Raw genomic sequence first — 27,928 nt, 5'->3', positions numbered from 1 at the left:
TTGTCTCCACAGTCTAAGTTCAAATTCATCAGTTTAGAAAAGTGCTAGCAACACCAAAGCCAATATCAACAGCTTTATCTAAGTGAATACATTTTGTGTAATTCCATCTATAGAGGAGAGGATGAGAGACACTGCACTCTCCATGCATTGATTTTAAAACCAAGCTGACAAAATTAGCACCAGATCTATGTGCTGACCAGAAAACCACTAAAATAATCAATCAGCCTGAAAAAGTCCAAGTCAGTTAGCACAAAACCGCAGTTCTGTTGTGCGTTTTGAGTAAGGATGTTAGAGGAGTGTATTTCCCTGCACCCTATAGTTCACACTGCTCGGTTTGGCAAGGATTTCTGGTCCAAAGCCCCTAAGAGAACACTCCTTTCAGTTCCTCCTGGCGAGTTCTCAATGTAATGGCTGAAAATTGTTACCTAGAGAGGCAGATGATAATCATCCTAGTGTAATTCAGAAATTTATGAGGTAAATTGTTTGCGATTTTTATGGCTTTCCATTATTCTGTACAACAACAACCAGAAAGCAGGACATTGGCAGCACCTTTAATGACTATAGAAACGCAGACCTGGAAAGCTGACACTGAAAATCATGATCAGGAGAGAGGTGAGTCTACTTTTTCCTGTTACAAAATAAAAATCAGTCCGCCATTCCAGTTTAGCAGCTTGTCTTCATATATTAAAACAAGCCTCCAAACCATGACTGATATAATTTAGAGTCATTAATTAGTTGCTGCTCAATCCTTTAAATGAATGTGCTGGCAAAGCCCTCTGAGCTCCACCGAGATCAAAAGCCTGCTTGTGTACAAGGCTTCCCTCCCCCTTGGTAGGCAGTCTTTCTGAAAGAAGGTGATTAAGTGACAAATTATTCTTTGGAGGTACAAGTGCTGTGTCTGCTGTGTTGCTTCGGTTGGATCCGATCCTCTCACCCTTACATTAGTGGTCCCGGTGAAGCCACTGGGTTAGGCTCTTGGCTTTCAGCCTAGGGAGCAGGTCAGGGCTATGAACTCGTTTCCATGGCCAAAAGTGCAAGCAGGTAGCCAGGTGCCATTCTCAGCGCAGGTCCTGGCCGAGGAGGATGGCAATGGTGAGAAACGCCCAACTGGCTTCTGCAATCCTGGCTGTTGAAATGATGCTTTGAAACTCTGGCTCGGCTGGGCTCGCTTTAGAGAATGTCTGGTCCAAATATGCTCAGGGACTGAAACGAACCTTCCCCATCTCCATCCTGGCTTACAGTGCTCAAGAGAGTAGAATCCTTTGCCTCCCAAATCCTTTGGGTCCAATGCACCATGCCGTCTGCCCAGGCCCTGAACTTTTGGGGGTACTTGGTTGAGTGAGGAATACAGAATCTATGTACCATATCCAGCTTGTGACCTTGAATTAGCTTCTGGGCACATTTATGGCTCTGATACAAGGAGAAATATTGCAAAGACTGAAAACCGTTCCTAATTCTGCTTCCTTTCTCATTTCATGGCAGATACCTGCATATTGCCACAATTTTTGCTCCGTTTCTAACCATATATACTGATCATAACAACTATACCTCATCCATATAGCAAATCTCTTGATTAGGATTCTCAAGGTGTATCATTTAATTTTCCCACTGTCCCTGAATTGACCAATCTTTGTCTCATTGTCACCTCATTGTCACTTCTCAATTAAAGAGTAACAAAACTGAGATAAGATGATTGTGGACTATTTATTGTGTAGTGCCCCAAATGTGCCATGCTCACTGACAGCATAAAGCATGTTTTTGGCGCTATTTAAAAACTCGCAACCCTTTTTCAGACAAAAACATCAATCTTACCCTTAACACAGCTACTCAGCAGTTTGGTAAAAGAATAATTAGGGCAGGCACTGTTGATATCAGAGGTTAAGCAACAAATTCAAGTTATGACTAGAATCCAGAAGACATTATCCTAAAAAATCACTAACACAATTTTAAAACAAATCCTATTTCAATTATGTTTGCAACAAGCAACAGCCATTTGTTATTTTCTTCGTAATTGTCACGCAGTTTCTGTGTATCTCTGCATACAAAAGCATGTCACCTCTGAAGCGCTCTCATTCTCTAGCAGGATGAGAAACGGAAAAGTAGGACACATTTGAACTCAGCTTTCCAAGTTCAGCTGCTCCTTATGCTGTTTTCAGCCCCATAAGCCTTCTCCTTGCTGTCATCTAGGGGTGTGTATTCGTGATTACAGAGACAGTGTTTGGTCTGCTTGGAGACAGACCTGCCTGTTGTGCAGAGACAGACCTGCCATGCTAAAATGAAAGGCTGAATTCCCTTTTGCTGCCAGACGGTTTTACAATATTTTTATTACCCCAGGTGTTATTTTTTTTCCATCTCACTTCAACAAGGGATTAAGTTGTGAACATTTATAGCTCCAACATTTGCATTCTTCTCTCAGGTAGCATGTAAACAGCAGAGTGATGCTGCTTTGGCCAGGAAACGAGGCCAAGCTTTTCTAGATCTGCCGATGTTCATAATGAAAAGATTACATGAATGTATAAGTAAATTGTCCTTTCCATTAACACAGTCCTACTCGTCATCTGGAACTATCCATGCTTCTGAAGAAACAGGAGATGATATCTTAGAAAAGGTTAAATGACCAAACTTGTTACTCCTTGCCTGAACATCAATCATTTCCTATTGCAATAGGAACAAGGGATGGTGCATTAGCAGGCTGAAAGTACACACTGGTTTTGATATACTGTGGAGATATTATTAGGCAAATGTCTTTAAAAAAAAAAAGAGAAAGTGCATCTTCAGCCAGTTCAGAGCAAATGAAACCCACCTGAAAACTGCACTTACTTTCTGTATGTTACAACATGTGTTATAATGCCATGCAAACACGGACCTCCATGCTGCGTAAAATTGACATTCCATTGCTTTGCATTTTCAACTTTACATAACAAGGTGTGCTTCAGATAATCATCTGTAATTCCACTGATAGATCAGTCATATAGGAGAGACCAAAACCCTGAAGATTTTCGAAGAGATGTAATATTCAGCAGCACGTTGCTCCCATAAAATTATTCCAGCTTTAATAGCAAAAGCTTTGCTTTCCATGAAGAACCATCGACACAATGCAATTCACATTTCGCAATAAAAAACATTAGCAATGCCTGTTTGGCTTCCTTCTCATGTGTCTTTTTATGTCAGTGAGTAATTCACTTGTGCAATATAAACATATCACTACAAAATACAAACAGTAATATTCAAAGTCACAGATAAAAATGAGAGATGCAGTATGCTAGCAGGGTACTAATTAGTTTGGCTCTGCTTTCTCAGATAATCCCAAGCCAATTCCAAACCTGTTTGCCTTTTACCTTTTATGTGTGCTACCTTTTCTGATATTATTGCAGTTAAAAAAATTCAATGTTTAGGTTTTCATGGTTTGGACAGATGCCTAGGAAGGTATCATTGATTAATGACGTATTAATCAATTTTATTATAAACACAGTCCTCCACTTGGCTGATTGACACCTGCAGCTATTAATGATGAAATTCTGCTTTAATTTACAGTAGCAACAACGATATTTTGTCAGTAGAAATGAAAATACTTTATGTCCCTAGACAAAGGAAAATAAGGTAATTATTTGGCTTATGAAAATGTAAAATTCCTTAAATGAAATATTTAAGTAATGAGTCACCTGTGAGCTTTACAAGAGTGATTTACAGCATATTTAGGTATTTCGAGGGCAGTTAAAAGAAATAAGGCTGTTAAAGTAAGAAAGTCTAACTCTGTGCATGGCTGTCTTTCTAAAAAATTAGGTTAGCCATCTTTATGTCACTGTGTATGTGTTACCGCACAATAATCGTTGTAGTCATTAGCAGTTCACGCTCAGCCTATGCTTTTAATTTCATTTGCAGTTTCAAAAGTCTCAAATTAAAACCTTTAATTCATTTCCCACTGACCTAAAGATAATGCCGGTAGTCATATTTACAACTGACTTTGGATGGGATCCCACTATAACCTATTATCTATATGTTAGAAACTGTTTACAGACACCATCAAGAAAATCTGTCCGTACAAATAACATGATTAAGAAGCTTTCTATATGTGGGCTGAGAAACTTTACTAGGGGGAGAGCATTAATTTTATTGTTTTTCAGGGCAGGTATTATTTTTAGGCAGCTAAATCTTTCAGACCCTAATTTTTATTAGGAACTTTTAGCAATGCCATAATTGTTACCATTAATATAATGCAAATCCATAGCACAGTGTCTGATAGCTAAACTGCTTAAAATATTGCCGTATCTGCTGTACAATAAATTAGTGCTGAAATAAATTGTGCTAGCTTCAGCCTTTTTTTAGAGCACCACAATAGCTATGTAATCCATCTTGACAAGGCCCAAAATAATTAAAAATTAAAAAATATAGAGATTTGATTGAATTTCAGTAGCTGTTTTCTGAACCATGTGATACTGTTTAGCTCCCAACGGCACTAAACCGAGCTCAGAGACAAGTGCCACCTATCGATAAAAGATGCATTTGAGTTGAAGAAGCCAAAAATGGCAAAAAAATGGCACCAGCCTGCCACCTGCTGCTGTACAGAATTACTTCGGGAAACATATTTGCTAGGCCTTCCACTGGCTCAAGCCCTCCTGCGTGAACTGGGTTCAACAAAAGCATGTCCATTCTGCAACTACGTGTTGCAGAATGCTTTCCCCTTGGTGTTTCAAAAACATTGAGAAAGATTAAAATAATGGAATGTTCTGTGCATTTGAAAAAAGGCCACAACCTAAGAGACTCTCTTGGAAGGCTCTAGAACTTTTAAATCTTGGTGATGCTAGCTCAGGTGCTTGATGGTCTTGTTCAAGTTTCCACTCCTGGAAAGGGACAATGAGCTGAAAACTCAGCTCCTATTAAAAGCAGCTGCTTAGTCCTTGCAATCATAGGCTCATAGAATGGTTTGGGTTGGAAGGGACTTTAAAGATCACCTGGTTCCAACCCCCCTGCCGTGGGCAGGGACACCTCCCACTAGACCAGGTTGCTCAAAGCCCCATCCAACCTGGCCTTGAACACTTCCAGGGATGGGGCATCCACAGCTTCTCTGGGCAACCTGTTCCAGCGTCTCACCACCCTCACAGTAAAGAATTTCTTCCTAATACCTAATCTAAATCTCTCTTTCAATTTAACACTGTTGCCCCTTGTCCTATCACTACACTGCTTGAGGCTGGCAAGATCTCAAAGATCTGAAGAAAAACATCACCACAAACTACAAAAAATACCCAAATAAAACCACACTATTAATTTGATGTCCCCTGGTTTTGGCAGCATGAGTGGATTTTTGAGTGTGGCCTTCAGCAATGAGATCTAGGTCCTTTAGCTGTTTTGAGAGGTGGGAGTTTTAGCATCAAGTACTTTGCTCACATGCTTCAGAGTACATCTTGGTTTTGGAAAATTCACTTAGCTTCCTAGAGATTATTCTAAATAAAATATCCCTAGATGTCACAGTGTATAGGCCAAAAAGCTAAGCATGCCAATTATAGTAAATACTATGGTGCAGGCAGCATCATTCTTTGCTATTCTTCACGGCCTCAGCATTAAGGGAGTTATTCCCTTATCGATGAGCATTATGAGTGGGTCTCGTGTGGCACTGTACTTTCTGGATCACTGCTCTGTGCAATTCCATAGCGGGCATGGCCTGTTCTGCCAAAACGCCCAGGCCTGCGGTGTCCCTTTGAGACGGGCCTAAGAGGGAGGCTGCCGTTTCCCTCCGGCACTCCTCGCCCTACCTGAAGGCGCCCCATGAAACGTGGGGAGGAGCAAGAAGGAGGGAAGCCAGCTCTGAGGGACTAGGCCGGCTTAACCTGAGTGTACTGGCGGGGGAGGAAAGCAACCGAGGTGTGTGAGAGACCGGGGAACCCGGAGACCCCGCCATGGCCGTAACGGCCGACCGCCCCCCGCTGACAGGCGGGCGCGCGCCAGCCCCTGCCGTTGCGCACGTGGCCCAACCGGTGGGCGGGGGCCCCACCCAACGCCCCGCCCCTCCACCGCCGCCGCCGCCGGGGCGGGGCCGCCGCGGCCTGCGCATGCCCCGCCGGGCCGCGCCAGGCTGCCGTAGGTGCTTGTGGAGGGGCGGGGGGGTTTCCCGGTATTCGCGGTTCGGGAGGGGGGGTGTCTGTCTGTCACCGGCCCCGCTCTCATCCCCTTATCCCGAGCCCTTACCCTGCCGCAGGGTGGCGAGTGACGCGGCCCGCCTCTGCGCCGCTGGCCCTCCGCCATCGGCCCGGTGCCCCGTCTCCGCCCCGCCCGGCCCGCAGGGTGGTGGGAGGCCGTCAGCTTAGGGTGTGAGTTGCGGAGGGGTGTGTGGGGGTGTGTGTGTAAGCGGTCGTGTGCCCAAACGCATCTGTGTTTTCCTTTGGAAATATAACGAGGACCGCGTACCGCAGCCCCAAATCCCGGACCGGCGGCCAAGGCCGCTGTCCGGGCGGTGCGGGGGTAAGGGAGCGCCGCCGCTGCGCTCCGGCCTGAGCCCGCAGTGTGGCTCGGTCTGTGGAAGGGGGGGGGCCGCCCGTGGCTGGGCAGGAGGGTGCCGGCGTCCCCTCTGGCTCTTCGCTCCCTCTTTGTATTTCATTGCTGCTGTTAAAATCACCTGGCGTGAAATGTTAATAATACGTTGAAAAGTGCTATTAAGGCCAAAAACGCATTAATCTTTGCGGGCAGGATGAGTTAATTGTACTCTTTTGTACAGAACACTTCCAAGGAGTTGGCAAGGGATTTGTTTTCTCCCTTTTTTCCAGTTCATCAGTGATACATGTAAAGATTGGAACATTGGTCCTTTGCCTAACGTGAAAATATATATCTTAAATTTGGAGGGAGGAAACAGCGTTCCTCTGTTTTCCCACTGAGTAAATAAAATGTACTGCTGGAATAGTGATAGTTTAAAATTATTAAAATCGTGTTCCTTTCTTGCAGATCATGACGTTATTTTTCAAGTGATATGTATTGTTCTGTTCTGTGACTCTACCGTCAGCTTTCCATAAGTGGTATGGGCTAAATGTTTTCTAAATAACCCATATTAAATTCAGATTTTAAAAACTTCACATCTTTTAAATGTAGTTGAGTGTCTGTAGCATCATAAGTCTGCTTTAAGACATGGCTGCAATCTATGTAGTAAACACTGGGATCATTGGACCCTTAAGTGCACGATACAGTGAACATCACAGTCGTCATCATAAGAATAGTGCACAACTGGAATGTCTTGCAAGTAATAAAAATATTTTTTTCTCTGGTTTTGAGATAGTATTTGACCTGTCTCAGCAAGCATTAATTCAGTCCTTTGCTGTTTATATTTTTCTGTTTGGTCTTGGCCCTGATCCTGCAAAGCACTAAAAATGTACTTAATTTGAAACACAAATAGGCCTAGTGGATATACAAATTTAAATATGTGCATTCTTTATAAAATTGTGGCCTTTGTTTATATCTGCAAATGCTTTGCTCCTGATGTGTACTTTAGTTTAGCAAGGAAAAGAAGACTTTAACTGGAAGAGTGTTCCAGTGCACAATTCACCCATTACTTCTCAAAATAAATTATTTTTTCTCCAAATTTTGCTGCTGTCACTGGGCATAAAAGTTAAGATTGTTTTTAGTCTTTTGAGTTACAAAACAGAACTTTCTCATATTTGCAAGCATGCAAAGAGAATTGATATTTAGAAGGTTGAACTGAATTGTCAATTACATATGTCATAAAACACAGAGTACTCACTGCAATTTACCATTGTTTCCAGTATAGGGATGAGACAGTTATTTCTTTTTAGTACTGGAATCACAAGCTCAAGCCTGTGGCTGTTACAGCACCTGATAACAACGTGAACATTTAATTCAAATCTGCAATTTAAGAACAAACCTACACACCTAGCCTTATTCTTTCCTATCACCTCTGTGCTACTGAGGCCAACATCGGCTTGTTCTTGTCCGGTGAGTATGAAACCTGATGATTTTACTTATCTGGGTAACAGTTGTTCTTGATTAGGGTTTCGGTAGATAAAATTTTCTCTGACTCTTAACTGTATTTTTTATATTGGTTTTGAAATACATAATATCACATAAAAGACTACATGTATCTCCAGCATATTTTTTTTTTTGAAACTTTTGGAAAAGTAGGATAATTTACTATGGGAATGAAAATTTTTTTTAAATCCCTCTGTTTTGTTTAGAAATTGGAAAACTTTAGACCTTTTTTCGGTTCAGTTATTTTTATGATTGTTTGAGCATATGATGAAAAAATCTTGGAAATTTTTACATTTTGTAGGGTTTATTAATACTATAGAGATACTGGCAGTCAACTGTTATCAGTACTTGACCTTAACACAATAGGAATGTACTCTTGTAAGTCTTAAGGGGAATTACTGTTTCTCCAGAAGGAATCAATCATGGCTGACGACTCTCAGAGAAACTTTCGCTCAGTGTATTATGAAAAAGTGGGATTTCGTGGAGTTGAAGAAAAGAAGTCATTGGAAATTCTGTTAAAAGATGACCGGTTGGGCAAGTTGATTTCACTGTTTCCTCTATTACTTTGGTGATCTGGGGCTCAGGAAGGAATAATACAAAATGTTTGCCTGCTGTGCTTAGTACTTATTTAAGTTTTGCATCTTTTACCACCAATCTCTCAGTTATTATTAGCAGTCCTTTGTGTTTCAAAGATCTGAAAATCTGATTTTAAAACTATTAAAGCTGTTGTCTGCTTGCTAGTTTCTTTTTTTTTTTCTTCCTTCTCTCATTCTCAATGCCCAAGAAACTAAGTTTTTTAATGAAAGTAGTTTTAATCTGAAAATACATCATCTCATGCTGTTAAGTCCATCATTTTGATTCCATCAAAATGATTGTTATGGCTGGTGGTCCCTGAGGAGTGCCCCATCTCTAACAGAAAAGAAAGATAAATGTTGTCCCTTTAACAAAGCCCTTAATTGTTTTGACATAGCAACGCAATTTACAAAATGTCTATAAAATAGTACAGTTTCTTCCTGGTGAAACCTAGGGTAGTTGTATTGTAAATCAAGCCAACATGTATATTTTTCAAAATTGTTGCAGTTTATAGGGTAAATTCTATTCTTAATTGAAGCAGTGAAAGTATTTGTTGATCATATATGGTGAAAGTGGAGATTTTGATCTGCAGCTAAGGATTAGTCATACTTAGCTAGATTACAGTCTCAAACCTATTTATAATTATATTTAAATTTACCTTGTTTTTCACTCCCTCTATTTCTCTACAGATATTGAGAAGCTTTGCACATTTAGTCAGAGGTTTCCTCTCCCATCCATGTATCGTATACTGGTGTGGAAAGTACTTTTAGGTATGAAATGTAACATTTGTGATCTTCTGTAGAAATGAGTATGTAGGAAGGTGTATTTTTTCTGGTTTGCTTTTTTTTTTCTTTAGAGAGTTAATGACGTGGATTATTCTGTACTACCTTGCCTACTGATACAGTTTTAGCCTATTTTTGTATCCGTGTAGGATGCACAACGGTAATTATAAAGCAATATTTTGTGCATATTTTTTGAGAACTTTTGCTGAAGTGTACCTAGAATAGTGTATTTCTATATGTAACTTTGTAACATTATTCAAGTAAATTTCTAAAATGGATTTGAAAGGTGGATTATAATAAGTCACTGATACCTGATAAGATACTTAGTTTTGTTCCTAAAATAACAGATAATTAAGTTGAACTAAAGCTGTGATTAAACTTGGAAAAAAAGGGGTAAAGTATGTAAAAGATGTTTATTCTAAAGAGAAGTTTTGTGTTCTATAAAATCTTGATTTCTTCTGGTTTTGCTTCTGGCTTTAAATTGTGTTTGCCATTAAAGAAGTCATGAGGCCAGAGACAAATTATGGTATCCCCAGAAGTCATAAAAAGCCCTTCATGAATCGATTCAATTTTACTTGAAGTGTGTTAGATGACAAATTCAAAAGTACTAATGGCTTTGCAGTAACTGGTCAAGTATGTTGTGTTTACTAGATGCGAAGTCATGTCACTTGTAGACAGGAGGGGTTGTGGAAGGTCCAGGAGTTCTGACCCTTACAAGGTGTCTGGAGAGTTTCCCTGGAGAGTTGTTGCGTGTAGAGAAACACTGCCAGATTGAGTGTGAAGGTACATTGTCTGACTGAATCTCTGGAAGAGAAATGCGATTTACCATACTGTTGGTCGTGGAGCATTGTGCCACTTCTGAAAAGCCTGAGTGTGGCTCCCCTGCTCAGTCTTGTATTACCAGGGCTGTGCTGGCAGGAAGGGTGCTAATATCCAAAAAGTCTTTTTGTCAGGGAGAGAGCAGCAGCATCAGTCTTCAGGTTGGCTTAGAAGCTGCTGTCCTTTGCTGTCTGTGAGCTACTCTACTTCTTTGTCCTTTGGCTCTCCAGAATATGCGATACAGATCCCATATATCTCTCTTACATGAAGATTTTGGCATGTGATTCAGAGTCAGGAAGATTGGTGACTCCTACCTCAGAAGGAGTACTTTACAGAACAGTTCTTTTCTGGTTTAGGATGTTTGTTTATCTTAGGCTGTGCTATGATCTTGAACAATGTTCGGGTAGGTGTCTTTTGTTTCCCTTCTTGGTGTCCATGTTCCACTACAGTGTCTGGAGTTTAAAATAATGTATTAGGAAGTTTTAGCTGACTTTTAAGGAATCTTTTAATTTTTTTTCTTTTTTTTTTTTTTCCCCTTCCTATTTTCTACAAGTTAAAAGTCATGGCTTCATATTCCTTATTATTTGGATTTGTAAGCCTTTCTTTGGAAGAGGTAGTAAATGAACAGTGTGCAGAACGTGCAAGATCTAATTATAAAACTTGAATTTCTTGGCATTGATCATTGAACTAACAGAATAATCCTACTTGATAAAAGCCTCTGCTGTTAAAAGTACTAATTTTAGGATGGAAAAGATTCTTGTACCCCGGGCTCTAGTGAAATAGTCAGCATCCTTTAAAATACTAGTAGTAGGAAGTATAGTGTAGGAGGTTTGGACAAGTTACTCAGTACAAGATCCTTCAGCCAAAATTATAATAGCAAAGTACATTCCCTTGGCAAACTTGCACCTCACTGCAGAGCCAGTGGTTTGTCTTTGACTGTTTTAGATAGGATGATCTGTGAATTGTATGATAGAACAAAACACCTTCTGAGTTAACTGCATAGAAGATTATATTGATTTTTTAAAGGATTTTATATTTTAAACCCAGAGTGATTTATTTCAAGTATGCATTCTGTCATTCTGTATATTCCTTGGGTGAGCAGAGGTACAAGGACTTTTCTTATGCTGCATCTCAGTGTTAACGCTCATTAGACAAGCTGGTATTCAGAAGGGCAATGTGAAATCTCTCTCCCTAAATGACTGGAACAACAGCCCAGTCCACTTCTGGTGGGAGGCGTTACATCTCCTCTAGGTAATGTTAATAGTTTAGCAAAAGGGATTCTATCCTGTCAGCAAAATTATCTCAGACACATACCAAGGCTCAATGCTGTCCCAGGTTACATGGTGTGTCAATGATGTCTCTCTCAACTTCTTTTTCAAGTGGGACTCATGATGGTTTCTAGACATCCCTGTGGTGTTGGAGCTTCTTTTCTGTCTGCCTAAGGTAGTCTTCTGTATTTGAGGAGAGCAGTTGGCAGTATGTACATACAAAATCATGATGTTGACTCTGTTTTTGCATAATGTGAAAAATGTCTTGCTCTGTCCCAGCTTTTGAAATGCAGACAGGTTTGTAGTTGGAAAATAAAAGATAATTTTCTGTCTGTTATGCTTGTTACTAGAACTCAGCCATTTAATGTTTTAACACATGGCAGAAATACTTTTTTCTTTCAATGAGAGGTGAAAGCAGCAGGTAGCCTGTTTCAGAACTGAGTTTTGAGGAATACTTTGTTCTCATGGGTTTCTACAATGGGAAGAATTCTGCTCTGCTAGTGATACGGAAGTGGCATTTTTTTGCTTTGGTGTATGTAAGATCTTATTTCTGTTGAAGCCCGTGACAGTGTTGTTGTGAACATCAGTGCGTGGCAAGACTGAGTCTTGAGTGAGGGGAAGGATCGAGTGAAACGTTGAGCATCTCTTCTGGAGATTGTAAACAGTTTAATTTTCTTTGCCTTTCTACTTGGATACCTTTTTTTTTCCTTTTTTATTTTTCCTCCTAGGAAACTAGAAAAATATTTGTGTTGTGCTAAGAAAGTAAAAAATGTTACCTGACGTGGTAACATTTGGTAATTTGGGTGGTATTCTTAAATTTTAATCTGTAACTGATTCAACATATGTGATTGATTTTGCTTCTGAATGTTGTTTTAGAGAGAATTAATCTCTATATTACAGCGAGTAAAGAATTTTCCAGCAGAGATCTAACAGTGGATTAAATAATACTGGAATGTACAGTATCTTTGCATTAGTTAATTGCATATATGTATTCTCTGGTCACCTCAAAGTGTAGAATTTGAGAATATTAACAGCTAATTTATATAAAAACCATTCTGCATCTGCTGTGTTTTTGAAATAAATGGAAGCTAGCTATAAATACGCAACTAGTACTGTATTAAATACTACAGGCAGGTATAAACAAGTAAGATTCACAATTTAAAAATAAAGAAAGCTGGTTGGAGAGGGAGAGTAAACCAATTAAATTATTTTCAGTCTATCCCAACAGTGTTGTTTCTTATCAGCATGCTGATGTGGTATACAAAAGAGTTAGCATTCATTTCCTGAAAACCTTGTAGAAGAACTTGAGAAACAATAGTCTAAGACTAGATTTTGCCTATGTTCAGTTACCATAGGAAATTTGTTTTTATAAGCATAAAAGTGCTTTGTCGGTCCGTTGAGTTAGAATTTTGTGGAATTTTTGCTCTGTATTCTTTGACCAAGTTTATAAACAAACTGCAGTGCCAGGTCCTATGTTGCTGTAGGTTGCAATTGTAGTAGAAGTTGAATTCAGCCAGATCTCTTGGAAAGGGAGTTTGAGTGCCCTGTTTTTTCTCTCTAGAGTTGCTTATATATTTTTTTCTTGGTGTTTTTTTTTTTTTTTAATATTATTATTTTTGGGGTTTTTTTTTAGGAATTATTCCTCCTCACCATGAATCTCATGCTTTGGTGATGAAGTACCGGAAGGAGCAGTACTGGGATATACACCACGCTCTTCGTGTAATTCGTTTTATTAATGATTCTACCCCACAGGTTGATATTTTCCTCCGCATACATCAACTGGAATCAGGAAAATTGCCTCGAAACTTGGCTTTTCCGTTGGTTAGTTGTCATTTTAACAGTCTTTTAAATACAGTATTTTATTTAAGTTCAAACTACAAACCTGTGAGGAACTGAACTGCTAGTAGCCCCACAAATGCACGTAGATAGACAAAGGAAGGTGAATGGAGAAAAAAAAAAAAAGAAGTAAAAGTATAAAATCAGGAATTTTAGTCAAAGTGCTTTTCTTTTTTTCTTCCCCTGAGTACTTGCATAAGATTTTTATGCCTTCAAATCTCTTTTGTGTATTTTGCTTGCTAGGCTTCAAGCCTTTTGTACTCTAGTACACTTCAGTTTCTTTATAGCACTGAAATGAAAACGGCATAATCTTACCGGAGCTCATAGATTCTTAAATGTCCTGGAACAAGCATAATTCAGAGCTGGTACAAGCAGCTGTTTATTGCAAATTACATCATATATTTAAATTACTTGTTTTTAAATCTAGATTTTAATGTCTTGACCTCCTTTTTCTGTTAGTCTGAACTGATCCAGGCAGGTAATGCCTGTATTCTGTAGTTTACAGTGTACTCACACGTGGGTAAGTGAGTCTATGTTTTGGTGGTAAGTCTATAGTGTGAAGATAAAAACAATGTGGAACTTGCATATAAACCTCTGTGAAAGAGGAGATGATGAAATGAGTCATGGGACTTTCTGAAGCGGATTTTTATCCTGTATTTAAAGTTAATTTATCCATGTTCACTCTAGCTCAGCTTACCTTGTTTTTTTCATCTGTAATAATACAGTTTGGTGTAAGAACTTAAAAAAAGTTAAAAAATTAAAAGTTAACTTTAACTTTTTTTTTTCATTTTTAACATAGAAAATCCAGTAATATTTTGGACTGAAAATTAATTCCTTCTAGAGCAATATTGCTTTCTGAGCAGGTGTTTTGCATCCCAGAGCACTAGCTGCTCTCAGTACCATGATGGGGTTTAATAGAGATGGTGTTTAGCAGCTCCACAGCTATTATTCCTGTAACTTGTGTTTGTTTTGCTGCAGCAGGCATTTGTTCTCTTTTCATGCCAGCCAGTTTTCAGTTCAGTCGCTGTTCCCTTAAACTTGTAAGAGGTTATTGCTTGATAGTAACGCACATGTTCTATTCTGGAGGCAGAGGGAGTATAAAGATAATATTGGATTGGTCCAAATATTTTGAAATGTTTGAGTCATTTAGCAGACTTTCCTGATTTGTACGTTTTGTGCATCTGAAAGCAGAGAGTTTAAGTAGAGATATGTGTGTGTTGCGGCAGTCAGTGCAGCAGAGGCATATCCTGGTAGTATTTAGGCTGTCCACGTGTTTTGCAGGAGTTGTAATCTGTGCAAAAGCCTGTGATACGATAACTTACTGCTACTGATGGTTACAGCAGATCAGACTGTGGACACGTCTGGCTTGTTACCCTGCCTCATAATGTAGTCAGTACTACCTCTGTAAGGAAGACTGTAAGAAACAGGGCAGATATAGAACCTTACCTTGTGCATCTTCCAAGTTTAGAGACTTCCTGAACTGGCTGTTTGCATGAGGTCTAGTTGGTTTAGAGTTAGCTCACCTCCATCTGCACTACGTGTAGTCATACCATTAACTGTGGTTTAGCCATGCTGATACTTCTGTTGGGAAAGTGTGTCCTCTGGAGAAAAGATGACGGCATACCCATCAACATGCTTCTGGTCATGTATTGTGGTGAATAAGATACTCGTCACCTTTTGTATCTAGGAAGATGTTTATCTCAAACCAAGTTATTTTCTGTATATTGAAGGTCGGTGTACAGCATTATTTTTTTCAGTAGCTGCAACATTCATGACTTTGTGTTTGAAGGGCCTGTTTGGCCCTTAGCAAGGAGTAGGATGAAAAATTCTGCTGCTGTGCAGTATGAAAATGTGGGGCATAGAGGTAGGATTATTGCTACCTTGTTAGGATGTAATATTATCTCATTTGAGAACATTTGAGAACTTTGAATCAGTTATTCTAAACTCCTGTTGTATGTTTTAGTTTTAAAGGCAAGACAAGTCTTATTTGTCCTGCTTTAATGGGTATCTGTCACTGTAATGCAGTTGCTGCCCAATGTTTTATTTATGAATGTCAGAATAGCTCTTTGTGTATATTGATTGCCTTTTCTTTTCCCAAATAGCAGGGAAAAGGAATATAAGAATAAGTTAAATCAGATAGTCCAGTACTTTTGTGTAGTTCACTTTTTTTGCTTTGTTTTCCAGGAACCTGAAGATGAAGTGTTTCTTGCTATTGCTAAAGCAATGGAGGAGATGGTGGAGGATCCCATAGAATGCTATTGGCTTGTCAGTTGCTTTGTGAATCAGCTGAACAGCAAGCACAAAGATTCATTACAACAACTGGTAAGGAAAAAATACTTTTTTTTTTTTTTGGTGAGGAGAGCTATAAAGGAGAGAGGAGGAAGTCATGGAAAGCATTAATATATGGAGACAACTGGAGCGTCAGAGGTGACACCCTTGGATTCTGTTTCATCAACTGCTTTGAGAAAATGAGTGCTTTTTGGGTTGTGTATGTACTGTCCTGTAGGACACTTTGTCTAACATAACATTAGGAAGTTGTTTTTGGTTGCTACATGGCAGTTTTCAGTTGCCTTTCATTTTCTTTTTAGGTTAGCTAAAGCTTAAATTGTATTTAGTTGAGTTATATTTCTCACAAATTGGACAAAATTTTATTTATTTTAAACAATTAAAGATGTCACAAAGTTAAGAATGTGTTGATGTATGCTACCTTTTAGGCTGCATCTCTGCTATCCATATGCTGCTCATTAGGTGATAGACAAAACACAAAACAAAACAATTGTTTCACTTTATAAATGGATCAGGGTACATCTTCAGAAAAACAGTATGTTGCAAATTAAGTTATAGTAAAAAGTGGTATAGAGTTCTTTTGGCACTGATCATTTAAATGCTCTGATATAATATTAATTTTGAATTTCTGTCTTACTGTTTCATAAAATTAAAATTTGATTTTAAAGAAAATGCATGCTTATAAAATTTGCTTCATTATACGAAAGCTTTTGTAATTCTTCAAATAGTCTTAAAAGATAAGAAACCTTTTAGTTAACAGTATCAACTGAGGTGAAAATGTCTGACTTCCTGTGCACTAACAATCGCTGAGTGAAAATTTGTTACAGAAAATTATGCATGTCCTTTGTTACTCTCTTCAAAGTAAGAAATACTTTTTAAACCTACCTCCTGTTGCTGTAAGCGATACATTTCTGTAATTCCTTTTGAAGGACAGAGGAGAGTTTTTAAAGAAAGTATGTGTTCTCATTACATAGGGAGTGCCAAGTGTCTACCTTCCTAAGTTTTCATTGCAATGTGAACATTGTACCAAGAATCTGGATATTAGAATATGGACAAGGGAAGTGGTCTTGTCCTTTGACAGCTGAAGTCATTAGCTGTTTACTTAATTATGCCAAAAACTGAAATTATGAAAATGTATGTTGTGTTACATTAGAATTTTTTTAAAAAAGATAATTACTCATTTTTTAGCTCTATCTTACGCTTTTCTGTTGGCATTTCAAACTACTTTGGACTTTTAAACAAGCAATCAATGTCCAGCTTTTAGTATATTGCATGGGGATTTTACTCTCAGAAATGATTTTCTGGGTTTTGCTGCATTGTGTGTGATCTTTTTTTTTTTTTTTTTTGATGTGTGCTAGGGCGATTAGGTTTGAGGTGAATGAAACTTCATTTTACTTGTGAAGGTAGCAGTAATTAGTGCAGGTTTAATCTCTGCATTGCCTTAAGCTCTCAAACACCTCCTTGCTTTAGTGAATACTGCATGTTTTGGAAGTTCTGCTAGTGGTCAGCAATTTAAGGAACCAGAGGTTGTTTGTTTAGTAAAGCACTTACTTAGCTAATTGCAGAAATCAGCAACGCTTGTATTTTGGAATGTCATGTTTGTAGTTAAAGTAATGAAAGTTCTTTATTTTAACATGCTGTTTTATTTGATTTTTTTTAATTTTTAAGGCACTTCTTGACTTACAGTGTGTGTTAACTCACATCAGAGTGCCCTCCATAGTTATCTAAAATTTTCCAATTCCTTTTTCAGCCAAAAGTTCTGGAGCAGTATTTGAACATTGAAGATAACAGACTTCTAATGCATCTGAAAACATGTGCTGCAATGAGCAAGCTGCCTTATGATCTTTGGTTTAAAAAGTGTTTTGCAGGCTCTTTACCTGAGTCCAGTTTACAGAGGCAAGTTCTCTTTTTTTCCTTTCTGTTTGTAGTTACATAGTAATTTTTGTCATAACTAGCTGGCAAAGAGCTTTCCTTACCTTATCTATAAGATTATGGAGTTAACTTTATTGTTGACTTAGAAATGATAAAATTTGATTTGATTCCAACTGTTACTGATGCAAGGTAATCTCTGTGTGATCATTTCTCGCATTGAAATTAAAAAAGGATGGAGTTAAATATAGCAGCTGATTCTGTTAGACACTTAATGCCTCGAGGAATTAAAACTCCAGATCCCCTCTTAGTGATAGATAGCTAAATGGTAGTCAGTTTTCAGGCTTTTTAACCAACATCCTCTTTTAGGGAGTGATTATAAAACTGTATTATCATTTGATGAAAAAGATTTTGGGAATGTTTATTGTTAAAAGTACTAGGGCAGGTTGAGTATTACAGAATTAGTGCATTATATCAAGATTCTATGGCTGAAAATAGGCTGTCCAGCTTTTAAAGGGGGAAAACTCTTGTGCGTGGCACTTCACTAAAGGGCCTTTGAAGTAAAGCTTGTATAATTTCTCTAATTCTGCTGTCTGAGAACTCATGGAAAGCGAAAAATGCAATCTAGATGTAGAAAAGCATATGCTTTCTGCATTAAAAGGAGTTGTTAATAGCTGAGTAGGAGATGGCACAAAGAAAGCAATGGTTTTGTTTTCAGCCACCTTAAAACTTGGAGAAGTAATATGGGCCAGGGAAGTTTTACTCCAGCACCTCCAGGAATTCAGTGGCTAGTTGTCGTGGTTTAACCCCAGACAGCAACTAGGACCATGCAGCCACTTGTGCAGTTCTCCTCCTCCCCTCCAGAAGGGCAGGGAGAAGAGGGAGAAAAGGAGGGGAAAGGGAAAGGAGAAAACCTCATGGGTTGAAGTAAAGACTGTTTAATAGAAGAATAACAGAAAAGGAAAATAACAATAATAATGACACAAGTCAGCCTTACCACCTGGTGAGTTGGCACCATCCCAAGCAGTGATTGCGAATTCCCACCCCCCCAGCCAACCCCCATTTGTATACCAAGCATGACATCTATGGTACGGAATATTCCATTGGTCATTCCATTGTTCTATCTAGGCTCCTTCTCAGCTTCTGTGGGAAGCTGAAAAGAGTCCTTGAAAAGTATAAACGTCACCTAGAAACAACTAAACCAGTATGTATTACTGACATTCCTTTCACAGCAATCAGCAGAAAGAAAATTAGCTCTATCTCAGCTGAAACCAGGACACTAATACAGGAACCTAGCGTGGAAACAGAGCGCTTTGTAAAGTGCTCTGTAGACAATGCTTTGTGGTAGTAAAGTTGATCATAATCTGAATAGTGAGTCAGTCTTGCTTGCTTATTTAGGACTTCACATTTCATGAAGGAAAGTGGGAAACAGTTGTTCTTAAAAATGTTTTATTTGCCCTTAGGAATGTAAGGAGGTTTTAGGAAACAAGCTGTAAGATCAGAAATCATGCTCTTCAGTCTTGTGGTAGTGATCTTTGAGGTTGTGTGTGTTCTACTGGTGGCAAGGTATATGTCTGAGAAAACAATTTTTTGAACCAAAACGGAAAGATTTGGTGGTAGATATTTAGTTGTTACGCCGTGTGCAGTTTGTTAATTGTTATGTGGCAAGTTCTTCTCATTAAGCACGCACAAGGCTCCAAAATATTCATCTCTGTGTTGTGATTGTGCGTGGTGTGGTGGTTAAAACTTTAACTGCTTTTATGGCTACATAATTATGTGAACATGTATAAAATGTTTCTTACATCCTTAAAAGCAATTGAACACTTGTGGTTTGCCTGCATCTCCATTTCACATTTGCATTTGTAGGTTACTTTCAGCAGATAATGATTGATCTTGTTTCATTGTGCTCCTCTGTGTGAAACTTAATGCAGTTTGTCAGTAAATTGGCTGCTGTACCTGGGACTTGCCTTTTTTTCTGTAGGCTTCTGTGATCTGACATAGTCTTTGCAAACTACTGCATTAGAAACGTCTTTCTTTGCCTTCTAGGAGATATTTTTATTTAGAGCTTATGTGGTTTAATTTTTCTACGAGGTCTTATGGCTGAGAACTAGAGCTGAAAGAGGAATTTGCATCAGAACAGTTTTGCTGTTGGAAGATTCAGGGTTGTTTTAAAATTTCTCTTGACAATTGAACATTTTATGGAGCTGTGTCATCTCGATAGCGTGAAACAAAAAATCTAGATGAAGAATTCTGATTTTCGTATTTCATCTTGTCAGAATCTTTAGTTTCAAACTTCTACCATTTTGAATCAGTGCATTTATATAAAATATTTTATCTAGTTACTCTTTAGCATTCTCATATACTGTTGTACGCTACTAAAATAGAATATTTTGATGACCTGAAATTTTTTAAATATTTTTTTTTTTTATGGAAAAGGTCAAAATACTGGATTTCTTTTTTGTGTCACTCTGGAGTAAAAGCGAATTTCAGTGTTGGTACTTCTGATGGCACAGTGATCCCGTTTCCCAACAGTTCTTGTGGGAACATGATACAAGTGCACTTTTTCTTGCCAGTTTAGGTTTCTGAATTATTCAGTTGTAATCATAATGGCCTCATTTGCTAAGGAAATAACATACTTCATGGGCAGCATGTGACAGATGAACTTAATTAATGCTTGGAGATTCAGTTTGGATTGGAATCTAGAAGCCCAAACGCTTATCTGAAATGTATCCAAATGGCAGTGTTGAAACTGCTGAGAATTGAAAACAGGTCTCCAATTCTCCTGTGAGTTTTACTTTTTTGTCATGTGAGAGATGATCTGAGCTCAGTCTTTTGTGATTTAATTTAACTCATGATGTAGTACTGTATTTCTTGGAGAGGTTGCTTGCTTTCTATAAACTGTAGTCTTCTCTGCCAGGCAGCTAAATCTAAATTTCATGGTTTTCTCTTTTTATTTAAGGTGTACAAGATTTGTATATGCTATGCAGAAATTTTATCCAATAATGGTGAGATGAAGTTGCGTAATACCAGCTTTACTCCTGACAGGCATTGTCATTTAGTATAAATACTGTTTTATAGCACACTTCTCTTAGTTATACCATAGATAAAATTTATGCATCCGTTTAATTTAAATGGGCTTGGAAAACATATATAGACAGGTTTCATGCAGAAACTTCTCCTTTGAGCTTATGCAATGTCTTTGCCTGCCCTAATACACTTGACATATGACAAGCTTCTTAACAAACTTCTTAAAGGTGCCACACTGGTAAAAGAGAGGAGCAGACCAGCCATTTCCGAGGCCCTGTATCCTCAGGGCTTCTGTATCCCACCTGAAATAAATATAGACAGAGTGCTTCCTGGAACATTAACCAGCCTGTAGCACAGGCTGGAGAGGGGCAGAAAGGCTTACTCGTCTCTGGAACAGGGAGAGAACTGGATCACGTCTTTGGTTTTATACTCAGCATTGCCCTATTTGCTCGATTTCTGCAACAGCACATCTTGTCATCTGCTCCGTAAGCCCCATGCGTGGAGAGCTTTCCAATGGTGCTGCGTGGGCCCCCAGCCAGAGAGCCCTGCTGTTAAAGCTCAGCGTCCTGTTTGTGGCTTCAGCTCTACAGGCAAAATGGCACTTTGGCTGCCAGTTTATTCCAGCACTGTCACCCCAGATGATCCAGCTACAACAGAAGTAGTGCAGCTCTGCAGATATAATTGTGAATAAGCCAAACATTTTTTATGGCCTAACGTTGCCAATCACGTATCATGCCCCTGACTCACATCGTTTGTATTCTGCACTGAAGACTCGGCATTAGCAGGGCTGTAATAGCTGAGGGGGTGGTGTTAGGTTATTAGCCTCTGCTAACTTGTTTGTGGCAAAGCATTTGGTAGTTCTGAAATCTTATGACTGCCTTTCAAACTGGCACTGCCTCATGTATTGATATATGGCTTCTGTAGTTTTACATCTGTGATCTCCGTGTCCTGCACAAATTACATCTAGTTGTAAAAATACAAGTCATTTGTTAGTAGAGACAACTGAAATATGAAAAATGGTTAAATTTACTGTGTTGTGGGAGAGCGTAAGAATGTGCAAGTGGGCTACTACTATAGAGAAACTTAGTCTGTTTGCCTTTGTCTAAATACGTGAGCTGCTTCCCAGCTCTGGAAACAGATGGGCATGAGCTCATGGCATGATGTCAGGATGAGACTTTTGTGAGCCTCATCATGTCCCTCCATGCCTGGTTACCATTGGAAGGACACTCAGAAATGCAGCCAGAGGAGCAAGCATTGGTTCTCTTTAAATGCCTCTGGCCTGGATGACTGGAGGACCAGAACCAAGGAATGTTTGAATGTGCTTACCCTGCATCCTAGTGGAAAAAGCTGTGAGATTAATGATAATATTTCAGAAAAGGAGAGTGCAGCAATGCTGTGATGCTTTTTGGGTGCTGCTGCGCTGTAGTGGTTGAGGAACCTGAGAAACTGCCTTGAGAATGCCATGCCTTCACACACATGCACACACAGAGTAAGTTGTATCTTGTCTACAGAAAAAGCTCAGTGAAAAAAGTGAATGGCTTCATTTGCATAATCCTTGGCATGCTTTTTACTTTCATACCTTCCTGTTTCTTTTTATTTTTCCTTGTGGTTATTACTATTACTTCACTGTTGAAGAAATACGTACAAGAGTGCTCCCGTGGTTAACTGAGTACTGTCTATTTCACAGAGGCTGATAGTCCCAAAAACCATAATGAATTTTGCGTGTACTTTCTTTTTCAGCATTCCTGAGTAGAGGGCTATAGGCACAGTTGTGTTACATTTCTGTTATAATCTTCCCATCTCTAGGAATATCAAAAAATGAGTAAAAAGTTGTAATCTCTGACAGTTTGCTTGATCTTAAATGTTTGCTGTTATTGTAAAAGTGGAAGTAGAATAGTTATGTTATCATCAATAGAGATACAATGTATAAAGGCCACTGTATTAAAATAGGATCATTAAAATACTTGTTTCCTTGAAACTGCTGTGGGTTTTTTCCATTCTAAGTAAACACAGTTTACGTTGCTATTCTTGGCTCTGCTGGTACAGACAAGGTGCTGACCGCTGCTCTGTTTATCACAGTGTCGCACAGTCATTCCCCTATTGCTGTCTCTGGTGGAGTTGTACTGAGAGTAACAATAGCTGGAAATGTTAAGGGGAAAAATACTGCAGCAGACACAGCTGATTAGTGCTGACATCTCATCCACTTTGCTCTGTACCCCCTTCCAAAATTTGTTACGCACTGATAATTTAGATACTGCATCTGTTTTGCCATTGTTAAAGCATTTGTTCTGGAATCAGACTAAATAATGCAGGAAAACATTAGAGTGTTTTCTGAGCATGAAATGTAACCTACTGTAATGTAATAATGGAAACTGAAGTCAGGAGACTTGGGAGCAAAATAGTGAAAGAGGGCTGGATATTTTATATTCAGATTAGTAAGTTTGTATTCAAAATAACGAGCTTTAATATGAACTTTAAAAATTCTTCCCTGTTTCTGAGATCTGCTACTCTCTGTATTGTCATTCATAATTACAGTTCTGATGCCCATGAAACACATGGGGAGCTGTTCTTGGGTTCTAAACAATACATTTGTGAAGGAAAATGTGTTAGAAATAAACAGGGATGACCTGTACAGTGTGGAACAGGAATGTGGTCTCAGTTTTCTCATAGCCTTGCTTAAATCTTCTGGACCTGACTTCAACATCAGTGTGATATTTACAGTGATCACTTCTCCTGGGATGCTTGAACCACAAAGGAAGCAGTAAGATTTTAGTCTTGGATTATTTATTGTTCCTAGCCATATGGGAATTATATTCATTTTTAATCATAGTGAGACAGGGAATTAAACTGCAAAGGAGAAAGAAACTGGCAGTGCCTTTTTTCCCATCTGTCCATGTGTTGGTTTTTTTTTTTTTTGTTTCCTCCTTTTGTAAGAGTAGTCCTGAGGATTTCACATATTCTTTTCCTCATTTCTTCATTATAAGTTAAATTCTAGTCTAACTCTTTTATGAATGGAGAGGTTGTGAAAGTATCATCAAAAGAGTTATGTGAATAGAATGTTAAGAAACCAACAAAGAGTTGAAAAATAAGCACTGTGACAGCAGCAGCCATTCCACATCGTGAGTTATAAAGTTTTCACAAAGAATTACAAAAAGGTTGGGATTGGCAGGGACTTCTGAAGGTCATCTGGTCCCACCAAACCCCCTGCTTAAACAGGGCCAGCAAGAGCTGGTTGCCCAGGACCATGTCCATGCAGCTTTTGAATGTCTTCAAGAAGGGAGACCCCACCACCCCCCTGGGCAACCTGTGCCAGTACTCACTCAGCCTCACAGTGAAGAAGTGTTTCCTGATGTTCAGAGAGAACCTCCTGTGTTCCAGTTTGTGCTCATTGCCTCTGGTCCTGTCACTGGACACCACTGAAAAGAGCCTACCTCCACCCTTTTTGCATCCTCCCTTCAGGTATTTATATAGATTGATGAGTTCCCCCTTGGGCCTTCTCTTCTTCAGGTTGAAGAGTCACAGGTCTCTCGGCCTCTTCTCATAGGAGAGATGCTCCAGGCCTTTCATCCTCTTCATGGCTCTTTAGTTCTTAATGCCTTCTTGTTTAAAGGTGTGATACCTACTCTTCGATTCAGCTGTCAAAGTTCATGTTATGCGTGCTGAGAGAGAAGGTCATATTAAAATCGAATTGTCTTTGGAAGAAGTATACCCATAGATCCAAGTTTGTAGGTAGGCTGTAGGTGTTTTCCAGTTAAGTGTTACTGTATTCAGAGATGATGGAGGACAGTATGTGATCTTTGACCCCCATGTTTTTATTTGGAAGGAGAAACACTTTTAACAAGTGCTCAGAAGGAGCAAGAACAGTAATCCTCAGAAAGTCTTTCTGACACAGCTCTTAAAATTCAAGAACTAAAAATAATGCGAGCCCATATAAGCTGCCATCTGACAGATGGTTTCACACTGGTTTTGGATAATCTTTCATCCCAAGTCTGTTGAGTTGGGCCTGAGAGAGCTGCTGGCTGAAGGATGATTTCAAATTGTTGCAGGCTTTAGGAGTTGATCTCAAATTGTTGCAGGCTATTTTAGTAGTGTGGATCCATTTTAATGTTCATCCAAGTTCTGTTGCTAAAGTACTTGCAGCCTTTGGAGGCCTGCCCTTCAGATTTCATTAAAAATGTGAGGTCCAGGTACAGTTTCATACAAGTGGCAGGAGTGCTTAGATAATTCTGAGAGAGTCTGTGCACAGTGGGATGGATTGAAAGACTTAATAGTTGTTCCTTGCGTCCACTTTGAACATCGTGGATTATATCCTGCTGATATGTCATATTTGTATCTCATACAGCAATGACCTGGAATATTTAGCTTCTTGAGATGTAGTAGATCAGTATTACATCCTTTTGAATTCTCAGCTGCTTAACTGTTTGAAGAGTATCTCTATTAGGCATGCTAATTAAGTTTGTTTCCTTTTTTGCACTAGGAAAAATTCTCACCTTTACCATATACTGTAGCATAGTTGTCACAGTTCACACTATTAAGATTTGCTTTTTGTATCTGAGCTTGTAAACAGTTCGATTTCTAAACAAGACCACACCATATCAATGCATTACTGCTTGCCAGCACTCTCCCCTGTACAGATTTAGGAGTTGATAAAACGTCTTTTATTTACCCTCGACTGAATAATTCAATACGTTGCTGTTATCCAGAAAACTAATCTGGAAAAAAGTGATTGTACAATGACTGTTCTAGCAGATAAATAAGCAGATAAGCACTACAATGTTTAGTGATTCCTTTTCATTATTTTTTTTTTTTAGAGTTTGGGACAAAGTTATTAGTGGGTCCTGCAAGATTCTTGTTTTTGTTGCTCTGGAGATATTATTAACCTTTAAAATGAAGATAATGGCACTGAATACTGCAGAAAAAATCACACAGTTTTTGGAAAATGTAAGTACTGTTGTGCTTTGCATTACCTTTTATGGTTTATAAAAATGTTTCAGCCTTAGTTTGCCTATTGCAAACATACCATAAGATACTATTACATTACTCGCTGAGAATAGTGTAGTAGTACCAAGGTGAAGAGAGAATGTGCAGGGATGAGAATAATATTTTTTTCTATCAGGAGGTAAGGCTTTCATAGATTTAAATGATTTTTAGGCTTTGGGGAATGTTATCTGTGCTTGTACAGATTTGACAATGTTTCTTGTGATACTAAAGGGTTTTTCTGTGAAAGTAAGTGCAGATGAGGTTAGCTTCATTTTTCTGGAAGCTCCTTACAGGGTTGGTTCTGACACCTTTTTTTTGTTCCTTGCCTGAGTGTGGCTCTCTAGACTCAAGGTATATTTTCTGTGGATATGAGGGTGAGATCATGAATCTGATCCTGAACCTTTGCTTCTGTGATTAGTAACGAGCGTCACAGCAGGGTTGTAGGATCCCAGTGTAATGCAGGTGGGTTAGATTAGGTAAGTTTGTGGCCATGGATGGCCAGTATAAATTCTGCCTGATGTCAGGGTAGGGATGTGTGAAGTGTGAGATGCCTGGGTGGTCATCGTACCATTTTGTAAATAAAAGCTTTTTGTCTAAAACCTGGAGGTAGTATGATGTGTGTAGGACAAAGGGATGGTGGGATGGTAGAGCAGAGAGATGGGATTCTAGTTTTGTTTTCTTTTTTTAAAAAGAAATAAAAAACCTGGAAATTTAAATATTTATTTTAAACGAAACAGTCCAAATAAAGTACTCTGACAAGGCATCTTGCCCTGATCTTTCGTAGATTCCTCAAGATAACACTGACGCTATTGTCAGCAAAGCTGTCGATCTCTGGCGCACACACTGTGGGACTCCAGCACACTCAGTCTGAGAACTTTTCTTTGCTTATGACAGCTTGGGAAAAAAAAGAGACATTTGAAAAGACATTTTCACCACTCTTCTTCCATCCCAGTGTGATGTTCTTCATTACCCCTTCTATGTACAGATGCTATTACAGCAGCTAATAGCATAGTGATCAATATGTAAATATTTTTTAATAAATACAGGTGGAATGAAATACCTAGTGTCAGGGTGATCATGTCCAGAATGTTTCTTGGCCAGCCACCTACAGTATTCTGATTGCACAGTGTGCTCTCTTTGGGAACATAATTCTAACTCTTGAAGCAAGGTAAATAGATTTTTGTAATTCAAAAATGTTTTTGTATGCCAGTTTATACTTGATATAACTAGTTACTACTTGGAGGTGTTTTTAATGTGAATTTGCTAAATGTTAGTCTCCTGGAACTCTTTGGTGAACAAGCATGCCTTTGCTAGAAATGTAAATGTACTCCTTAATATGGTAAATGTTCTGGAAGAGGCATCACAAGTTTGAGGAAGAGGACATCACAATGACCAGGGCTGACATGCTTTTCTAAAGTGTCTTAAAATACTCCTTTTTATCTGTCAGCCAGCTCCCTATGGTTGTACCTCCTTCTTCGTTCTTCATGGAAGATGCTCTACAAAGGTGGATCTGTCCTATCCTAAAATGCAATTTTGGGCAGGTATGGAGAAAATCAGTGGGGCGAGTCAATATAATTCAGAATTACAGGCCAGTAATAAACAATGCCTCTGTTGAATGCTTGGATTAAAGTTGTTGTAATTTGAGTCTTGTTTGGTTTAGATTTCAAAAGAAATTTAATACAGAAATGTAATTCATGATCTAAGTAAAAGTAGGGTGATTAGCCATAGATAGAGATTTGCTGGAGAACTAATCTTTTTCTTGTAAACGTGTGGAATCATATTTCTACGTCTTGCATAGACCAGGGAATTGTATATAAAAATGTGTTGCTTAGCTGTTATTTGACTCAAACTGGTGCTTAGTCTGCCAAGTGCCAAGTGTGCTCATTGCACTTGAAAGAGTGTGTTTAGCTTGCACTCAGCGTAGTGCAGACTTGAAATGCTTTAGAAACTTCACTTTTGTTTTAAACTACATCAGGCTTACCTTCCACACGTGAGCTGGGGAAGCATGGAGGAAAGAGCATATACATTCTGTGAATAACAGCCCTGCATTCTGTAACATGCCGTGCATAAGTTCTTCAAATAATGGCCACAGGTACAGTCTGAGAGATGACCCATTTGAACATTTTTCCCTCAGGCTGCACAGCGTATTTACAACCTCCCCAAAGTTACATATGCGTTATTCAGGCCTTTACACTGCAGATTACTTAATCATTAAAAAAAAACAAGTCCTGATGACAGTGAAGGTGTTGCACTTTCAGTCCTGGAAGGGAATCAATAACTCATACTCTGTGAAGAGAGATGCACTGCATCAGGATTAGAAGTGCCAGTTTAGTGTTATTGCTTCCAGACTTGCCAGTGAGTGTTCCTCCAATCACTACTTGACTGAAAGCTTCAAATGTGGTTTTTTTGTTTAGTTTTTAATTTAAAAAAAGCCTTTCTCCATTAATAGGCAGGCCCTGGAGCTTCACAGATGAGAGACACGGATCTACTGTCTGAGAATCACAGGCGGGTTGAGGTTGG

General features: G+C 38.9%; 1 protein-coding gene across 1 annotated transcript; it reads left to right on the top strand.

Moving 5' to 3' along the window:
- Positions 1 to 6,016: 6,016 nt before the first annotated feature.
- TBC1D7 (TBC1 domain family member 7) lies at positions 6,017 to 26,462 on the top strand. The gene is made up of 9 exons (XM_074146524.1): positions 6,017 to 6,075; positions 7,746 to 7,935; positions 8,379 to 8,502; positions 9,231 to 9,311; positions 13,044 to 13,231; positions 15,431 to 15,568; positions 17,283 to 17,428; positions 25,240 to 25,369; positions 26,193 to 26,462. Exons 3-9 carry the CDS (start codon positions 8,391 to 8,393, stop codon positions 26,277 to 26,279), a joined length of 882 nt encoding a protein of 293 aa, XP_074002625.1. The 5' UTR covers positions 6,017 to 6,075; positions 7,746 to 7,935; positions 8,379 to 8,390; the 3' UTR covers positions 26,280 to 26,462.
- Positions 26,463 to 27,928: the final 1,466 nt, after the last annotated feature.

Source organism: Numenius arquata, chromosome 4, assembly GCF_964106895.1.
Source record: "Numenius arquata chromosome 4, bNumArq3.hap1.1, whole genome shotgun sequence".
NCBI lineage: Eukaryota > Metazoa > Chordata > Aves > Charadriiformes > Scolopacidae > Numenius > Numenius arquata.
This window is presented reverse-complemented; position numbering and strand designations above follow the sequence as displayed.